The sequence below is a fragment of the Natator depressus genome, chromosome 9 (assembly GCF_965152275.1).
Source record: "Natator depressus isolate rNatDep1 chromosome 9, rNatDep2.hap1, whole genome shotgun sequence".
Taxonomy (NCBI): domain Eukaryota; kingdom Metazoa; phylum Chordata; order Testudines; family Cheloniidae; genus Natator; species Natator depressus.
In genome coordinates, this window is record NC_134242.1 from 2,472,934 (window position 1) to 2,489,801 (window position 16,868).

Consider the following 16,868-nt stretch of genomic DNA (forward strand, 5'->3'; position numbering starts at 1 on the left):
GCTTTTAAAACATGAGTTAAATCTAATAAAACGGTTATGAAACATTTTTCAGTTTTTACTAGGGGTGCCATAGAGCCCCCCCCCACAGTCTCACCCCCGCATCGGCTCTGACCCCCCCCATTTCAATTCCTGGGGAAGACACTGGGCGGTGCCCTCGGGCCGGGCCAGGTCTGGGGGCGCCCGCCCCGCTTTTCAGGCCGCACGGAGCCAGCCCGGTCCCGGCGGAGGGCGCGGCTCCGAGCGGCACCGAGCAGCGCCTCCAGGAGCCGGAGCCGGAGCCGGAGCCTCCCCGCGGCCGGAGGAGCCGCCCCGCATCCCGCGCCCCGCCCCGGGCTGGATTCGGAGCAGGCGCCGCCGTCCGCACGGGCTCGGCTGGAACTGGCTCCGCGGCGCCGCCGGGCTCGCGTCGGCAGCGGCAGCCGCTTGTTGCTCTGCGCGCTGGTGACTGTCACATTGTTTCCGGCTCGCCCGCTCGCGGGGGGAGGGAGGCTCGGGCTGCCGAGCTCGCCGCCGCCAGGGGAGCCCCGAGCCCGGGCCCGCCGAGAGAGGCTCGCTGCTGCTCCAGCTCCAGCTCCGGCGTCTCCTGTGCACGAAGATGGCGGCGCCGCTCGCCAGCAAGCCCGGACCCCTGGGCGCTCCCTGCAAGCCCGCCGGCCCCGAGCTCGATTTCAGGTCCGGAGCCCGCACGGAGGAATTGAACAAACTCATCCAGGAATTCACCAAGCACGACCAGCGGGAGTACGACGACCAGCGAGCCCTGGAGATCCACACGGCCAAAGACTTCATCTTCTCCATGCTCGGTGAGCGGGGGGCGTGGGGGGCTCCGGACCAGCCCGGGCTGCGGGGATGGGGGTCGGGGGTTGATTTGTGGCAGGTTGAGCCCCCCCCCCTTTTTTTAAATTAAAACTCTCTTTCCTGTCCCCCGTGCGAGTGCATGACACACCTTCCTTCCTGGCGATAGGTGTGCAACCCCCGAGCTGGAGTGGGGCTGAATGAGATGCACACTGGTGGCTTTGGGAGGGGAGGGGGTCAGGCGAGGCCACTCTGGCGCTCCCCGGTATGTATTTATTGTTCTTTTCAGGTCTGGAGGCTAGTGATATATTTGCAGGTCACGGGTATAGTTGTAGCCAGATGGTTTAGTTGCTATCACTCTCCCATGAGCTGTGTTTCTAGGCTTGGTTGCAAAACTTGCTAAGGTATACATTATCCTGTGGAAGGGACTGTGGCTGCGCTGGAGAATTCTAGTTTGCGCATAACTTTGATTCATCAAGGGTGGGGGATCCTTAAATGATACTAAAACAAATGGCAAACCACACCACTGCTTAAATCACCCATGCTCTTGGATGACAAAAGAGTTAGCACAGATGAAATGCAGAGTGACTAACGTTTTAACTGCACCTGCAGTCACTGATGAATATTTACCCTGCATTGGTTAAAAATTATTCATCTAAACAGAAACCTTTAAAATAGGAAAGGATCCTTTGTAATGGACCTTGAAATCAAGCTTTCAGGTTTACATCAGCGTCACGAGCATTTTTTCATTAAACTGACAGAAGAGTGAAACATATATTTGGCAGGTTCAAAGTTTTATCTGATATTTAAGAGTCTGGGGTCAAGCCATTGAAATAGAATGTAGGGTCAATAAATAGCTCTGTGCTTCAAGGTGTGTCTCTTTCTTTCTCTCCAATGCATAATATACGTAACTAAATAGGTAAAGTACATATGCATGTGTGTGGCTGCACAGAATCAATTTATTAATAATTAATCTATATTGCATTTGTATATGAAAACATGATGCTAGCATATTCCAGAAATCGCTAACTGATCACGTCCTCTTTTGTCATAAATGTACGGTACTTACATTAAACAAGTGTCTACCTGCTGAACTCTGGTTATCTAGGATGACTAGCTAATGAGTAAACGCTTGCTTTGGGATTCAGATAGTCAATATTATCATAGGGCCTAATCACATAAGCCACACTATCAGAGGCTCGTTCACCTGCACATCTACCAATGTGATAGATGCCATCATGTGCCAGCAGTGCCCCTCTGCCATGGACATTGGCCAAACCGGACAGTCTCTACGTAAAAGAATAAATGGACACAAATCAGAGGTCAAGAATTATAACATTCAAAAACCAGTGGGAGAACACTTCAATCTCTCTGGTCACTCGATTACAGACCTAAAAGTGGCAATTCTTCAACAAAAAAAACTTCAAAAGCAGACTCCAACGAGAGACTGTTGAATTGGAATTAATTTGCCAACTGGACACAATTAATTTAGGCTTGAATAAGACTGGGAGTGGATGTGTCGTTATGCATCCAATAAAATGAGCTGTAGCTCACGAAAGCTTGTGCTCAAATAAATTTGTGAGTCTCTAAGGTGCCACAAGTCCTCCTTTTCTTTTTGCGGATACAGACTAACACGGCTGCTACTCTGAAACCTACACAAAGTAAAACTATTTCCACGTGTTTATTCCCCTCCCCCCCACTGTTCCTCAGACGTTCTTGTCAACTGCTGGAAATGGCCCACCTTGATTATCGCTACAAAAGGTTCCCCCCTTGGCCCCCGCTCTCCTGCTGGTAATAGCTCACGTTACCTGATCACTCTCCTTACAGTGTGTATGGTAACACCCATTGTTTCATGTTCTCTGCATATATAAAATCTCCCCACTGTATTTTCCACTGCATGCCTCCGATGAAGTGAGCTGTAGCCCACCAAAGCTTATGCTCTAATCAATGTGTGAGTCTCTAAGGTGCCACAAGTCCTCATATTTTTTTTTCTTTTTCATGTAAGGCTGGAGAGAATGTAACTCACTAATTTTGGCTTGAGAACAAGGACAAAGCACTGAAATGCTGCCTGGCACGGGTTATAACTGCGGTTTGTGGGTGGGTTTTCTTTTTCCTGCTTCCTTTTTAAAAAAAACAAAAAAACAAAAAACAACCCCTCCCTGCATGGAATTCTGGCCCCAGTGAAGTCAATGGGAGTCTTGCCATTCTCGCCAGACAGGCCAGGGTTCCACCCGCTATCGTGATCTGACAAACCTCTCAGCTGGGATTGTGTGGGGAAAACATCAACAAGTAGAAATGAGCGACCGCCTCACAATAACTTGTCGGCAAAGCTCTTTGGTTTGTAAATAGCGACAGCATCTTTCAGAACTGCCAGACCGTGCAGAAGAGAACACTGTAGCCTTTCTTCACCTTTACGTCTCCCCTCCCCCAGGCAGACATTGGGTGTGAGTACAGAAACTCGCGTGGCACCACACCTTCTAGTTCTTCCTAGCCATCCTGGCGGCCAGCTGCTCAGGATAGATCAGAAACTCTTGGATATTTGGTGCTTACACAAATTAACAAAGCTTCACTGCCCATATAATGCCCAAGGGGGACTGCTTCAGCTGTAATTGTGGAGTCTGAAATCTATCCGAATATACATCAATCACTTTCTGTCAGAATGCTGCGTGTACGACTCTGCAGGCTGAAGCATGCTGTTACATACTGACATGGGGTTTTCACAGAAGCTATGTTCTCTCATACGTCATGTCGGGCAGGTTTTGCTTGAGTCCCATCTTCAAAATTAAACCACTTCCAGTGGAAGGAATTTTGCCAGAGAAAGGACTCCAGGCCCAGGCCCCGTGGAAGAATACCCTCTCGCATCGGTATTTAAAAGGTTGAATTTCTTACTTCCCTGTCCCATACCCTTTTTCTCCGTAGCTATTGGACAGCTGAGCTCTGGAAGAGTTAATGAACTGCTGTTCTGCTACCTCAGACCTGGTACCGGGGTCCCAACAGCCCGTGTCCCCAACACTAGGGAAGATGCTCGTAGCTGCAGCCTTCTGGCTCTGACCGAGATGGAGCAGGCGTTTGGGTTGTGGTGGCACAACTCGACGCTTTCCCAAAGAGCTCGCAGTCCTGTTAATGACGTAGCGCTGAAAGTGTGCGCGCGGGGGAGCCCCTACTGGGTACGTTTCCCTGTTTATGCTGAGCGTCACTTGAGGACTGTTTGAAGTGTAGCTGCATGGTTGTATTTTCTGTCTGTTAAGTGATGGAGATGGGTGGGGCTTGCATAATTAGGGTCCTAAATGGGGAAAATTGGGGAGGAAGAATGGTCTTGTACTATTGGGACTTTGGAGATCAGGGTCTAACTTTTAGCTCGACCACTGACTTCTGTGAGACCTTGGACAAGACGCTTATACTCGCTCTCAGGTCTCTGTGGATAGGTTTAGGAAAGCAGTGGTTCCCGACCTCACGGTGCTGTTGTGATGATGATTGCTCAGCGCCTGACAAGTGTCCTGGATACTGTTGTGATGGCGACCACATTAGTATCTAGATAAAATAGTCCTATTGGGGTGTTCATCCAAGGCGGAACTGTTCGCTCCAGGACAGCTGGAGTTGTGGCTATCGCTGCCTCCTACGTTCGCCCGAGCGGTTCAGTTCTTCTTTTGTTCACAGCCCTTTGCGTAGAATCTTCCTTGATCCACAGCTAATTCCTCTCTGGGGCCTGAATAAAAACGTGCCGTGATGCCCAGATGTGCTGTGAACTGTTAAAACCATACGCTGAGCTCTTGGGAATAGGAGCCCTGAGTACGAAACCGAGCTCTGACGTTGCTAGCTCTGCGGTTGCTGCCTCAGACTAGCCTGTGGTTTCTTTCTTAGGGGTCCTGACTCTTGGATTCTTTTCTTTCTAAGGGTGCTGACAGCCTTAAGTAGATCTGTAACTGTCCCTTTGTTCCAGGTGGGCGTAGGCTTGCTCATAGCCATATAGAGAAGGGGTGCGGGGTTACTCATGTTGATCCTTTAGTGAGGCCATTTTCACAAACCTAGACCGTTTTGCTTGTTGCCTAAATAGGTCTAGTCTCCACAGGAGGGAAGGGACAAAACCTCAGCTCCACACAGCTTTGGGGTGGGAGGGGTGTGTGTGTGTGCGTGCGTGCAAGTCCAAACGTTGCAGCCTGAGTCTATTGACAATCTCATGGGCGTTCGAAAGGGTGGTGGTTGTTCTGCCCTCTGACACTGGGCAGGTGGTCGGGCGGGTAAGATTTTCCAAAGCAGCTCATATGAGTTTGCAGGTTGAGTCCCAGTGACTTTCTGTGAGCCCTTTGGCCTTGTCTACATTTACAAGGGCTTGCTGGGATAGACGTACTGGGGCAGCTATACCAGAAAACCTCCCCAGGGGAGAGACAGCTTATCCAAGTGAAAGGACACTCCTGCCCGTGTGACTGCAGCTACACCAGGGCTTTTGTTGGCATAGCTATATTGGTTAGAATGGTGTTCTTGCCACACCCTGTGGTCCCGTCCCCCCACTCGCTTCTAACAAGCACAGCTAGGCCAGTAAAATTGTCTCATGTAGATCCTGCCTTAGGCTCAAAGATACTTCTGTTAAGCACTCTCGGAAATGTTACCCACTGTCTATTGTAGGTGAGAGAGAGACTTTGATTCTGGTCCTGTACTGAGGAGCAGAAATAGCTACCAGAGTGGAATGATCTCTCTGGAGTCAAGATTTTGTTCCTCCCTCTTTTGCAAGAGAGGCCAATCACGATAGGAGCCTACCGTACTCTGAGGTCTGTATTACTAAACACCCCTTGCTGATGTGCCTCTGTGCTACTGCATACATACCGCACAGCTGTTAAAAATAACCTTCTTCTGCAGTATCCTTCGTCTCTGGCTTTTGCTGGGTCCCTCTCCTTGCAGGCCCTGAGTGTCTGGGTTTATATTTAAGGCTGTCCCTTGGGTGCAGAAAATGGTAGCTATCTCCAATACAAAATCCTGATGGAAACAAGGCATAGGTAGCTCGTACCTCGATGTAGCTAGTTGAAGTCAACCCTATCCTTATGCTGCCTCCCCTCCCCCCCCCCCCCCGGGGAATACTGGGATGTGGCTAGTCAAGATTTAAAAGACGTGGCTTGTCTCTTTTATCTCAATATAAAACCCTGCACCTTTTGTGCAGTGAAGTCAGCTTGAGAAGCTTTATCCTACCTGCCTCTGAGACAGGTGAGCGAATGAGCTGGAGAAATCACTCGGCTACTATTTTGAAACGTTAGGTGGTGGTGCAGGCGGTTTAGTTTAATAGCGAAGAATGTGTCTTCCGGGCACAAAAATTCTCAAGGCAGGATTGTCAAGAACTTGCCCAACACCCGTTCTTAAAGGCCGGGGAAATATTTGTAAAGGATTTTGGGAATTCTTGCCAAGCCCAATTATGCTTTAAAGGCAATTGATAATTATGTTCCTACAGAAGGATGGTAACTAGGATATGTGAATTGTTTTGTTTTTTTTCTCTTCCACGTGACTTTGCATGAACACCTAGCGCGAACGCAGCATAAACAAGACAGATGCGATTAGCAGACTTGGAATATTTCTAGCCTGGAAACAAGTTGTTCCACTTGCTCTTAGCCAGCTGGTTAGTTTTATTTAGTAGATCCAAATCAAAGGGGCAGCAGAAATAAGGAACATTGACACAAGTGGTGGAGTTGCTTAGGAAGGGGGGTGGGTGGGAGGTTAAACTTTGCAATTCTAGGAAACACTTCCCCCAGAAGATATTTTTTCTCTAGTATGCAAAAATGTCTCTAGGAAAGCTATTGGTGGCAGCTCTGAAGCTTAATGGGCATTTCTGGGGGCTCTACTCTGCAGCTTGGCCATCATTTCTCTTGTTAATCACTGCAGAGGACACGTTTGATTTAATTCTAGCTTTGAAGGTTTTCTTTTCACACATTCAGACCCATGCAGTGTCTCTGCCGGTCCATACAAGATCTGTCCATGTGCAGGTTTTCCTTCGGGGTCCATGACTATAATCGCACCCCACTTCAAAACTATTTTACAATTGGAAAACGGCGCTCTAGCCAAATTGCAGCTTGTTTGTCACAGAATCGTAGGACTGGAAGGGACTTCGAGAGATCATCTAGTCCAGTCCCCTGCACTCATGGCAGGACTAAGTCATCATAGTTATCAAGTGACCACAACCAGAATTGTCTGTCCCTCCTCAGACTCTCAAGCCCGCAAACACCGGGGAGACCTGGGTAGTATGGAAGGCAGATTTGAACAACACTTACTTTTGACTTTGCAGGCACCAAACCTCTGCTTGTTTTCCCTATCACTGAACCCTGTATCAAGTCCAAGGACAAGTGGTATCTAAGTTGTGTCTAAATCTTGCCGATTCTGTCTGCATAATGTCTCTGGGGTCTTGTCTACACTACAGAGAAAAGTTGATCTAAACTACGCAATTTGAGTTACAGGAATAGCGTAACTCAAGTCGACATAGCTTAGATCTATTTACCGCGGGGTCCACACTACGTGATACTGATGGGAGACACTCTCCCGTTGACTCCCCTTACTCTTCTTGATCTGGTGGAGTACAGGAGTCGACGGAAGAGCTATCTGCGGTCAATTTAGCGGGTCCTCACGAGCCCCACTAAATCGACCGCTGATGCATCGATCGCTGCACGTCGATCCCCCAGTACACGTAGACAAGCCCTAAGATACAGCCTTTACTGTCCACCCACACAGCTCAAACTCCTTGTCCAGGCTCTCGTCTCCTGTCTCAATTACCACGACATCCTTTTCTCTGGCCTTGACAAATGCAGTCTTGCCCCGCTCATCCATTCAGAATGCAGCTGCAAAGATCGCGTACGTAGCTTATGGCTTTGAGCATATCACCCTCTCTGCATCCCTCCACTGGCTCCCTCTTTCTCGCAGCAAACACAGATTACTTCTGTTCACTTTCAAGGCTCTTCACGGGCTGTCCTCACCCCACCCATCATCGCTCGTTCAGTATTGAGATGTCTGCTCTTGCCTCTGATCGGCCCATGATCTCAGCCTCCGTCACTCACTTGTTAAATTTTCAAGCAAGCACCATCATGCTTTCTCCCATGTTGACCTGCAAGCTGGTGAGGAGCTCCCTGTAGGCATCCATGAAGCTACATTGTTATCCTCCTTCAGATTCCTCCTGGAAACTCTCCGTTTCCGGGATGCCTCCAAACAACACGACAGTGGCTAGGCTCTTGGTGTGCCGAGGCCACTGTGTCACATGCTGACCAGTGCTGTCCCGCGTGCACCTCCATCCATCTGTACCCATCTGTTGTCTCCTTTTACTTAGGTTATAAGCTTTGGGAGAGGGGACCGTTTTTTTTTCTTCTGTTTGGACAGTGCCTAGCACAGTGGGGTCCTGGGCCATGACGAGGGCTCCTATGTAGTAGAATAATACAAATAAACAGTGACAGCATGTCCACTTGGAACTTCATGGCGGCAGCAGCAGGGGTAGAATCCAGATTCCACGGTTTTTCAAGCACCATACCTACCCCTTGACCTAAGGAAAATTACTGTTGGCAGTATAGGGCCTATGCCCCAGAGTTGAGTGATTCTGATTGTGTCCAGGAGACGGCAGCGATAGATGCTAGCCTGTTCATTGGAATACATAGCTGACATTAAAACAAATCATGGAACTACCAAAATGAGATTAATGGTTTGGGGAGGAAAGAACCATATCCTTTGCAATTCTTCAGCCCTTCTTTTCAAGCAGGAGTTCCTTCCTGACCTAAACTCCCCTTGATCTGAATTGGGAAGGGGGCGGGGGGAGGGGAATCATGTTGCACACTTTGGAAAAAAACCCACCTTAATTCTGCCCCACTCTTCACCACCAATTGCCTACCATTCATCTAGAAAGGAGATACATCTCTCTCTCTGGGCAATGTTTTTTTAAATAGCCTCTGATTATAAATGAAAATGTAATAATCTTCTGTTCGGTAAAGAAGTTATGTGCTACCTTAGTTGAATTACTGGGGCACTGTGCGATTTGCGGTTTGTAGGTGTACGGGGCCGTGTGGCTGGAGTGGATTGGGAGGGACGGAGCCAGGCGGCTGCTCATTCTGAGGCAGAACTGGGGAGCTGTGATGGGCACTGTCGCACGGGGGCTGTCTTGCAGCGTGGATGTGCGCACACCAGAGCTTGCTTACTGAGGGAGGATGAATTGTCCCAGCTGGCTGGTGGATGGGAAATGACTCTTGGGCAGATGTATCAAACCGCCAGCCCCAGGACTCTGATCTGCGGGTCTGTATGTGCAGCGATCTTGAGCTTACCTGGCCTGATCCCTACGCTGCGTGTACTCCTTTTGGATACATCCTCTCTCATTTTCAAAGACCTGTTTCAGTGGATCTCCTCTCTGTCTTCTGCAGTAGCTTAAATTAGAAGGAACAAACCTTCCTTGAACTGATTTGTTAAACGCACACGTCAAAGGTACCCTTGATGCTAAGTAAAGTACAGTGGTCTTATTAATGTGCTGTCTTTCATCTGTCAGACAGTATGATTTAGTCTAATTTAGAGCATTAATTAAAGTACAGTTCATGCACTTTGTGCTGATTGGGCTGGTGCGGAAAGTACAATGCTCTGAATGAGGAGCGATTACTTAATGTTAAGATGCAGAAGCCACGAGGCGGGGATCTGGACTAGCTTTTCTTCCCTCCTGCTCCTTTCCAGGCCTCTTTGGAGAGGAGGCTGCTAATAGTGCTGTGCTGCCTGGCTTCCGGGCACAGAACAATGGAGACTGATGACACCAACTTGAATCACTGCCTCATAGACTGTAGTTAAGGCATTGGACTGGGAATCCTCAAACCTGGGTTCGGTTCCCAGCCCTACCCTAGTTGGGTAAGTGCCTGAGTCTATTGACTTTCAATGGGATTGGGGCATTTTTGGAAACTTTACCTATCTGTGCCTCAGTTGCCCGTCTGTAAAATGGGGATAACAATTCTTCCTCTACTTGTGCAGCCTGTTCGGCTTGGTAGTGTCGGGCTGGCTTGGTGTGTCTGTGTATGGCCTACTGCAAGGGGCTGTCATCTTGGTTGGGGTCTCTACAGGCTGTTGTAATGTCAGAAATGAGGTGTAACTGCAGGAGTATGACAGTTGTGGCCCAGAACTGCTAGCGACCGTGTTCCAGGCAATGTTGAAAGGGAATAACATTTTGAAGACTAAGATCATGACCTTTAAGAAGAATACTTCAGTTTGCTGTACTATTAGTCTAAAATACAGCAACTCCACATTGCATTGCTGCAGGTCTTGAGCAGTAGGGCACTGTAGGGCAGTTCTTTCTGCTAAGGCTGTGGTGAGGCCATATCTGGCTTAGGGCGTGCACTACTGACCAGAAGCTCCAGAAAGTATTCAAAGAAACACTGGAGGAAGGCACTGATGCGCCCTCCTTGTGTGCTGATCAAGTGGCTTGGCCTCAGAGAGAGGTTACAAAGTGACCTACTTATTAAGGTCTAGCAAATAATCTTAGGTCTTATGCAGTAGGTTCCCAAAGCTCCTTACAAACTACAGTTAAAAGTACAGTCCTGGCTTCAGCTGGAGCTGGTGTGGAATGTGTGGGTCCAAGCTCACAGAGCAGCAGGGAACAGCAATCTGGGACAGAAAGTGATAACTATCATATATTGTTGAAACCACGGATACTGGTGTGGGTAACCACAAGGACCCAGGAAAGAGTGTGATCACACTGTGTGACAAACACGCAGCCTGCGGCTGTGATTTGAGATATGAAAAGTAGAAGTGGTTGAATGTAGGGTTTTTCCTTTTCCAAGCGCATCATGCTACGTGGAATACTCCCACCTCTCGGCACAGTGGGCGCTCATTAATGAAAGTTAGCTTGTCCAGAATTGCTGAGTACGCACAGAACTACTGAGAAGTACAACATATGTTCCTGCCACAAAGCAGGAGAGCTTGGCCTGAGATACTAGCCCATGTGCTTTCATTCTAAAACGTCTCTCGTCTGAGGCCATCACTAGCACTCTTAGAGTGGCACAGCTGTACCGATGCAGCTGTGCCACTGTAGGATCGCTCGCGTAGCTGCTCCGTGCTGGCGGGAGAGCTCTCCCACCAACGTAGTGCTGTCTGCACCAATGCTTCTGTCGGTGGAACTTTTACGTTCCTCTGGGGGGTGTTTTTTTCACACCCCCGAGCGATATAAGTTATACTGACAAAAGTGGTAGTGTAGACATGGCCTTAGCTTTTCCATGCATATAGTGGGACCTTTTGAGATTGTGCTAAGAACCGGCCTTGAGGGAAGGAGGTTAGTCAGTGTGCCCCTGTACAGAAAGTTTGTGATTGTAAGGAAGGAGTGATTAGTAAGGAAACACAATCATAGTCTCAAAGGTTCAGACAAACGCAATTAACTTCTCTGCTTCTCTTCTGCCCATTAAATCACTGCTTCTTGGGGCAGCGAGTCCTGGAACCCACAAGAGGAGAGGCAATTCTTGATTTAGTCCTACGTGGAGCACAGGATCTGGTCCAAGAGGTTAATAGAGCTGGACCGTGTGGTAATAGTGACCATAATATAATTATTTAACATCTCTGTGACGGGGAAAACACCACAGCAGCCCAACACTGTAGCATTTAATTTCAGAAAGGGGGACTACACAAAAATGAGGAAGTTAGTTTAACAAAAATTAAAAGGTACAGGGCCAAAAGTGAAATCCCTGCAAGCTGCGTGGAAACTTTTTAAAGACACCATAATAGAGGCTCAACTTAAATGTATACCCCAAATTAAAAAACACCATAAGAGAACCAAAAAAGTGCCACCGTGGTTAAACAACAAAGTAAAAGAAGCAGTGAGAGACAAAAAGTGCAAGTTTAAATCCTAGTGAGGAAAATAGAAAGGAGCATAAACTCTGGCAAATGAAGTGTAAAAATATAATTAGGAAGGCCAATAAAGAATTTGAGGAACAGCTCGCCAAAGACTCAAAAAAATTAATAGCAATTTTTTTTTTACTTACATCAGAAGCAGGAAGCCTGCTAAGCAACCAGTGGGGCCACTGGACGATCAAGATGCTAAATGATCACTCAAGGACGATAAGGTCATTGCGGAGAAACTACATGAATTCTTTGCATCGGTCTTCGTGGTTGAGGATGTGAGGGAGATTCCCAAACCTGAGTCTTTTTAGGTGACAAATCTGAGGAACTGTCCCAGATTGAGGTGTCATTAGAGAAGGTTTTGGAACAAATTGACAAACTAAACAGTAATAAGTCACCAGGACCAGATGGTCTTCACCCAAGAATTCTGAAGGAACTCAAATGTGAAATTGCAGAATTACTAACTATAGTCTGTAACCTATCATTTAAATCAGCTTCTGTACCAAATGACTGGAAGATAGCTAATGTGACACCAATTTTTAAAAGTGCTCCAGAGGTGATCCCGGCAATTACAGGCCTGTACGCCTGACTTTAGTACTGGGCAAAACTGGTTGAAACTATAGTAAAAAAGAGAATTGTCATACACATAGATGAACATAGTTAGCTGGGGAAGAGTCAACATGGTTTTTGTAAAGGGAAATCATGCCTCACCAATCTACTAGAATTCTTTGAGGGGATCAACAAGCATGTGGACAAGGGGGATCCAGTGGAGATAGTGTACTTAGATTTTCAGAAAGTCATTGAGAAGGTCCCTCACCAAAGGCTCTTAAGCAAAGTAAGCTGTCATGGGATAAGAGGGAAGGTCCTCTCATGGACTGGTAACTGGTTAGAAGATAGGAAACAAATGGTAGGAATAAATGGTCAGTTTTCAGAATGTAGAGAGGTAAATAGTGGTGTCCCCCAGAGATCTGTACTAGGACCAGTCCTATTCAACATATTCATAAATGATCTGGAAAAAGGGGTAAACAGTGAAGTGGCAAAATTTTCAGATGATACAAAACTACTCCAGATAGGTAAATCCAAGGCAGACTACGAAGAGCTCCAAAGGGTCTCTCAAAATTGGGTGACTGGGTAACAAAATAGCAGGTGAAATTCAGTGTTGATAAAGTAATGCACATTGGCAAACACAACCCCAACTATACATATAAAATGATGGGGTCTAAATTAGCTGTTACCACTCAAGAAAGAGATCGTGAAGTCATTGTGGATAGTTCTCTGAAAACAGCCTAGCTCCATCCTCTTTGGAACCCCCCTTCGGGTAGTTAAAGGCTGTGATCAAATCCCCCTCACTCTTCTTTTCTGCAGACTAAATAAACCCAGTTCCGTCAGCCTCTCCCCATAAGTCATGTGCCCCAGCCCCCGATCATTTTCATTGCCCTCTGCTGGACTCTCTCCAATTTGTCCGCATCCTTTCTGTAGTGTGGGACCCAAAACTGGACACAATACTCCAGGTGTGGCCTCACCAGTGCCAAATAGAGGGGAATAATCACTTCCCTCGTCTGCTGGCAATGCTCCTACTACTGCAGCCCAATATGCCGTTAGCCTTCTTGGCAACAAGGGCACACTGCTGACTCATATCCAGTTTCTCATCCACTGTAATCTCCAAGTCCTTTTCTGCAGAACTGCCGCTTAGCCAGTCGGTCCCCATCCTGTAGCGGTACATGGGATTCTTCTGTCCTAAGTGCAGGACTCTGCACTTGTCCTTGTTGAACTTCATCAGATTTCTTTTGGCCCGATCCTCTAATTTGTGTAGGTCACTCTGGACCCTATCCCTACCCTCCAGTGTATCTACCTCTCCCCAGAGCTTAGTGTCATCCACGAACTAGCTGTGGGTGCAATTCATCCCATCATACATATCATTAATGAAGATGTTGAACAATGTTGGGAATCATTAAGAAAGAGATAGATAATAAGACAGAAAATATCATATTGCCTCTATATAAATCCATAGTACGCCCACATCTTGAATACTGCGTGCAGGTGTCACTGCATCTCAAAAAAGATATATTGGAAAAGGTTCAGAAGAGGACAACAAAAATGATTAGGGGTATGGAACAACTGCCATATGAGGAGAGATTAATAAGGCTGGGACTTTTCAGCTTGGAAAAGAGATGACTAAGGGGGGATGTGATAGAGGTCTATAAAATCATGACTGGTGTGGAGAAAGTATTTAAGGAAGTGTTATGTACTCCTTCTCATAACACAAGAACTTAGGGTCATCAAATGAAATTAATAGGCAGTAGGTTTAAAACAAATGGAAGTATTTTTTCACACAACACACAGTCAGACTGTGGAACTCCTTGCCAGAGGATGTTGTGAAGGCCAAGACTATGACATGATTCCAAAAAGAGCTAGAGAAGTTTGTGGAGGATAGGTCCATCAATGGCTGTTAGCCAGGATGGACAGGGGTGGTGTCCCTAGCCTCTGTTTGCCAGAAGCTGGGAGTGGGCGACAGGGGATGAATCACTTGATGATTATCTGTTCTGTTCCTTCCCTCTGGGGCACATGGCACTGGCCACTGTCGGAAGACAGGATACTGGGCTAGATGGACCTTTGGTCTGACCCAGTTTGGCCGTTCTTAGGTTTGTATGTAAAACCTGCATTTACAGCTGCATTTGGCTCTAATACGTGAGGCAGATGTTTGGAGATGCTTCAGGTTTATTTTTTTTAGTTCCTTTAGTAAATCTGTAACTTAGCACAGATGGAGAGCTGCATTTGCAGTCATTTCATGATGTAATCATTTAATCCTTTGTGACACGTTACTGCTGAGTGTCAAAGTGGATCACTCTAATCTCCATCCTTGGCTCAGTGTGGCCGAACCTGAACTGCAGGGCATTTTTCAGGAACCTGCAAACTCTCATGTGTGCAGGGAGATGGATGTCCATAAGCTTGTTTTGCTGCTGCTGAATGAGTTTCTCTGCAACACAGTCCAGTGCATTGAAGAATCTGGAGTTTACAGCAAAGAAGAAAGAAGCAATGGAGTGCAAATTAAGGCATTTCCTGAATACAAAGTCCTACTTAATCTCCTTTTAGATGCACTTCTTTTGCCCACAGTCAGAGTTATACCGTTTCTGTGGCTCAAAGGTGTCTGAATTCACCTCTCTCCCTTTCTTACAATTCTTACAACCACCTCTACTCGACCTGCACGTTGGGATAATTGTTGTGCAGCTTCCAATTTTTCAGCTGCTGAAATATTAGAACGCCGACTCGCCCTACTGCCTGTACAGCTCGTCCGTGAGTGGTGACTCACTGCCATTCAAGACTCCAGTAGTGTTTAGTAACGTCCTATTGTTTGCCATGCACAAGGAGGTGTTTGCATTTCTGTGGGGAGACAGGTAAGGACTGGCATTCCAACAGCTCTTCAGTCCTCTTTCCCAACTGAGCAGCAGTCTACTTCCCAAATCTTCCTTTTGTTCGCTGCACACAGAGCAGTTTTTAAAGATTGTAGGTATCCCCCAGCTCGCTGGGCCAAACCTGAAGTTGACGGGGGAGGCGCTGCCTGCAGACATCTTCTAGCCACATGCTAAATGGCTTCTAGATTAGAGATAATAACAAGAAAGAACACAAGTCTGAGTGCAGGTTGTACAAGCTGCAGCAGCTCGGAGAACTAAACGACTGCTTTCTCTGCATGCAGAGGTCTCAGAAACTTAACGGGGCAGTACACAGAAAACAAAGGCATGAGGATTTCATAGCATTCATCTGTCGGAGGGAAGAATTTCGCTTGATTACATTTTTTTAGAAAAAAGAAAAGGAGGACTTGTGGCACCTTAGAGACTAACGAATTTATTTGAGCATAAGCTTTCGTGAGCTACAGCTCACTTCGTAGATTCATAGATATTTAGGTCAGAAGAGACCATTATGATCATCTAGTCTGACCTCCTGCACAACGCAGGCCACAGAATTTCACCCACCCACTCCTGCAAAAAACCCCACACCTGTATCTGTGCTATTGAAGTCCTCAAATCATAGTTTAAAGACTTCAAGGAGCAGAGAATCCTCCAGCAAGTGACCTGTGCCCCAGGCTACAGAGGAAGGCAAAAAACCTCCAGGGCCTCTTCCAATCTGCCCTGGAGGAAAATTCCTTCCCGACCCCAGATATGGCGATCAGCTAAACCCTGAGCATATGGGCAAGATTCACCAGCCAGATACTACAGAAAATTCTTTCCTGGGTAACTCAGATCCCACCCCATCTAATATCCCATCACAGGCCATTGGGCCTATTTATCATGAATATTTAACTACCAAAACCATGTTATCCCATCATACCATCTCCTCCATAAACTTATTGAGTTTAATCTTAAAGCCAGATAGATCTTTTGCCCCCACTGCTTCCCTTGGAAGGCTATTCCAAAACTTCACTCCTCTGATGGTTAGAAACCTTCGTCTGATTTCAAGTCTAAACTTCCTGGTGGCCAGTTTATATCCATTTGTTCTTGTGTCCACATTGGTACTGAGCTTAAATAATTCCTCTCCCTCTCCGGTATTTATCCCTCTGATATATTTATAGAGAGCAATCATATCTCCCCTCAGCCTTCTTTTAGTTAGGCTAAACAAGCCAAGCTCCTTGAGTCTCCTTTCATAAGACAAGTTTTCCATTCCTCGGATCATCCTAGTAGCCCTTCTCTGTACCTGTTCCAGTTTGAATTCATCCTTCTTAAACAAGGGAGACCAGAACTGCGCACAGTATTCCAGGTGAGGTCTCACCAGTGCCTTGTATAACGGTACTAACACCTCCTTATCCCTACTGGAAATACCTCTCCTGATGCATCCCAAGACCGCATTAGCTTTTTTCACAGCCATATCACATTGGCGGCTCATAGTCATCCTATGATCAACCAATACTCCAAGGTCCTTCTCCTCCTCTGTTACTTCTAATTGATGCGTCCCTAGCTTATAACTAAAATTCTGTTGGATGCAGCTCACGAAAGCTTTGCTCAAATAAATTTCTTAGTCTCTAAGGTGCCACAAGTACTCCTTTTCTTTTTGCGAATACAGACTAACACAGCTGCTACTCTGAAACCTGTCATTTTTTTAGAGAAACCTGATCAGAATCACTCATTAAAGTGTTCAAGTCCTTGATGCTGCATTTCTAATGCAAGTCAGATTTCCTAATGGCCCTTGTGGATATGTAAAGAATGCAAGGTTTCATAAAACCACACACACACGTTCCCACTAAATTTATTATTTTGGGAATGCGTACACTC

The 16,868-nt window shown here is 46.8% G+C and overlaps 1 protein-coding gene across 1 annotated transcript in view; it reads left to right on the forward strand.

The window, feature by feature from the left end:
* Positions 1-352: 352 nt before the first annotated feature.
* MB21D2 (Mab-21 domain containing 2) overlaps positions 353-16,868 on the forward strand; it is an 89,059-nt gene continuing 72,543 nt past the window's right edge. Inside the window, exon 1 of the mRNA XM_074962856.1 lies at positions 353-800. Within this exon, the coding sequence (XP_074818957.1) occupies positions 596-800 (205 nt within the window). The 5' untranslated portion in view covers positions 353-595. The remainder of the gene's footprint in view (positions 801-16,868) is intronic.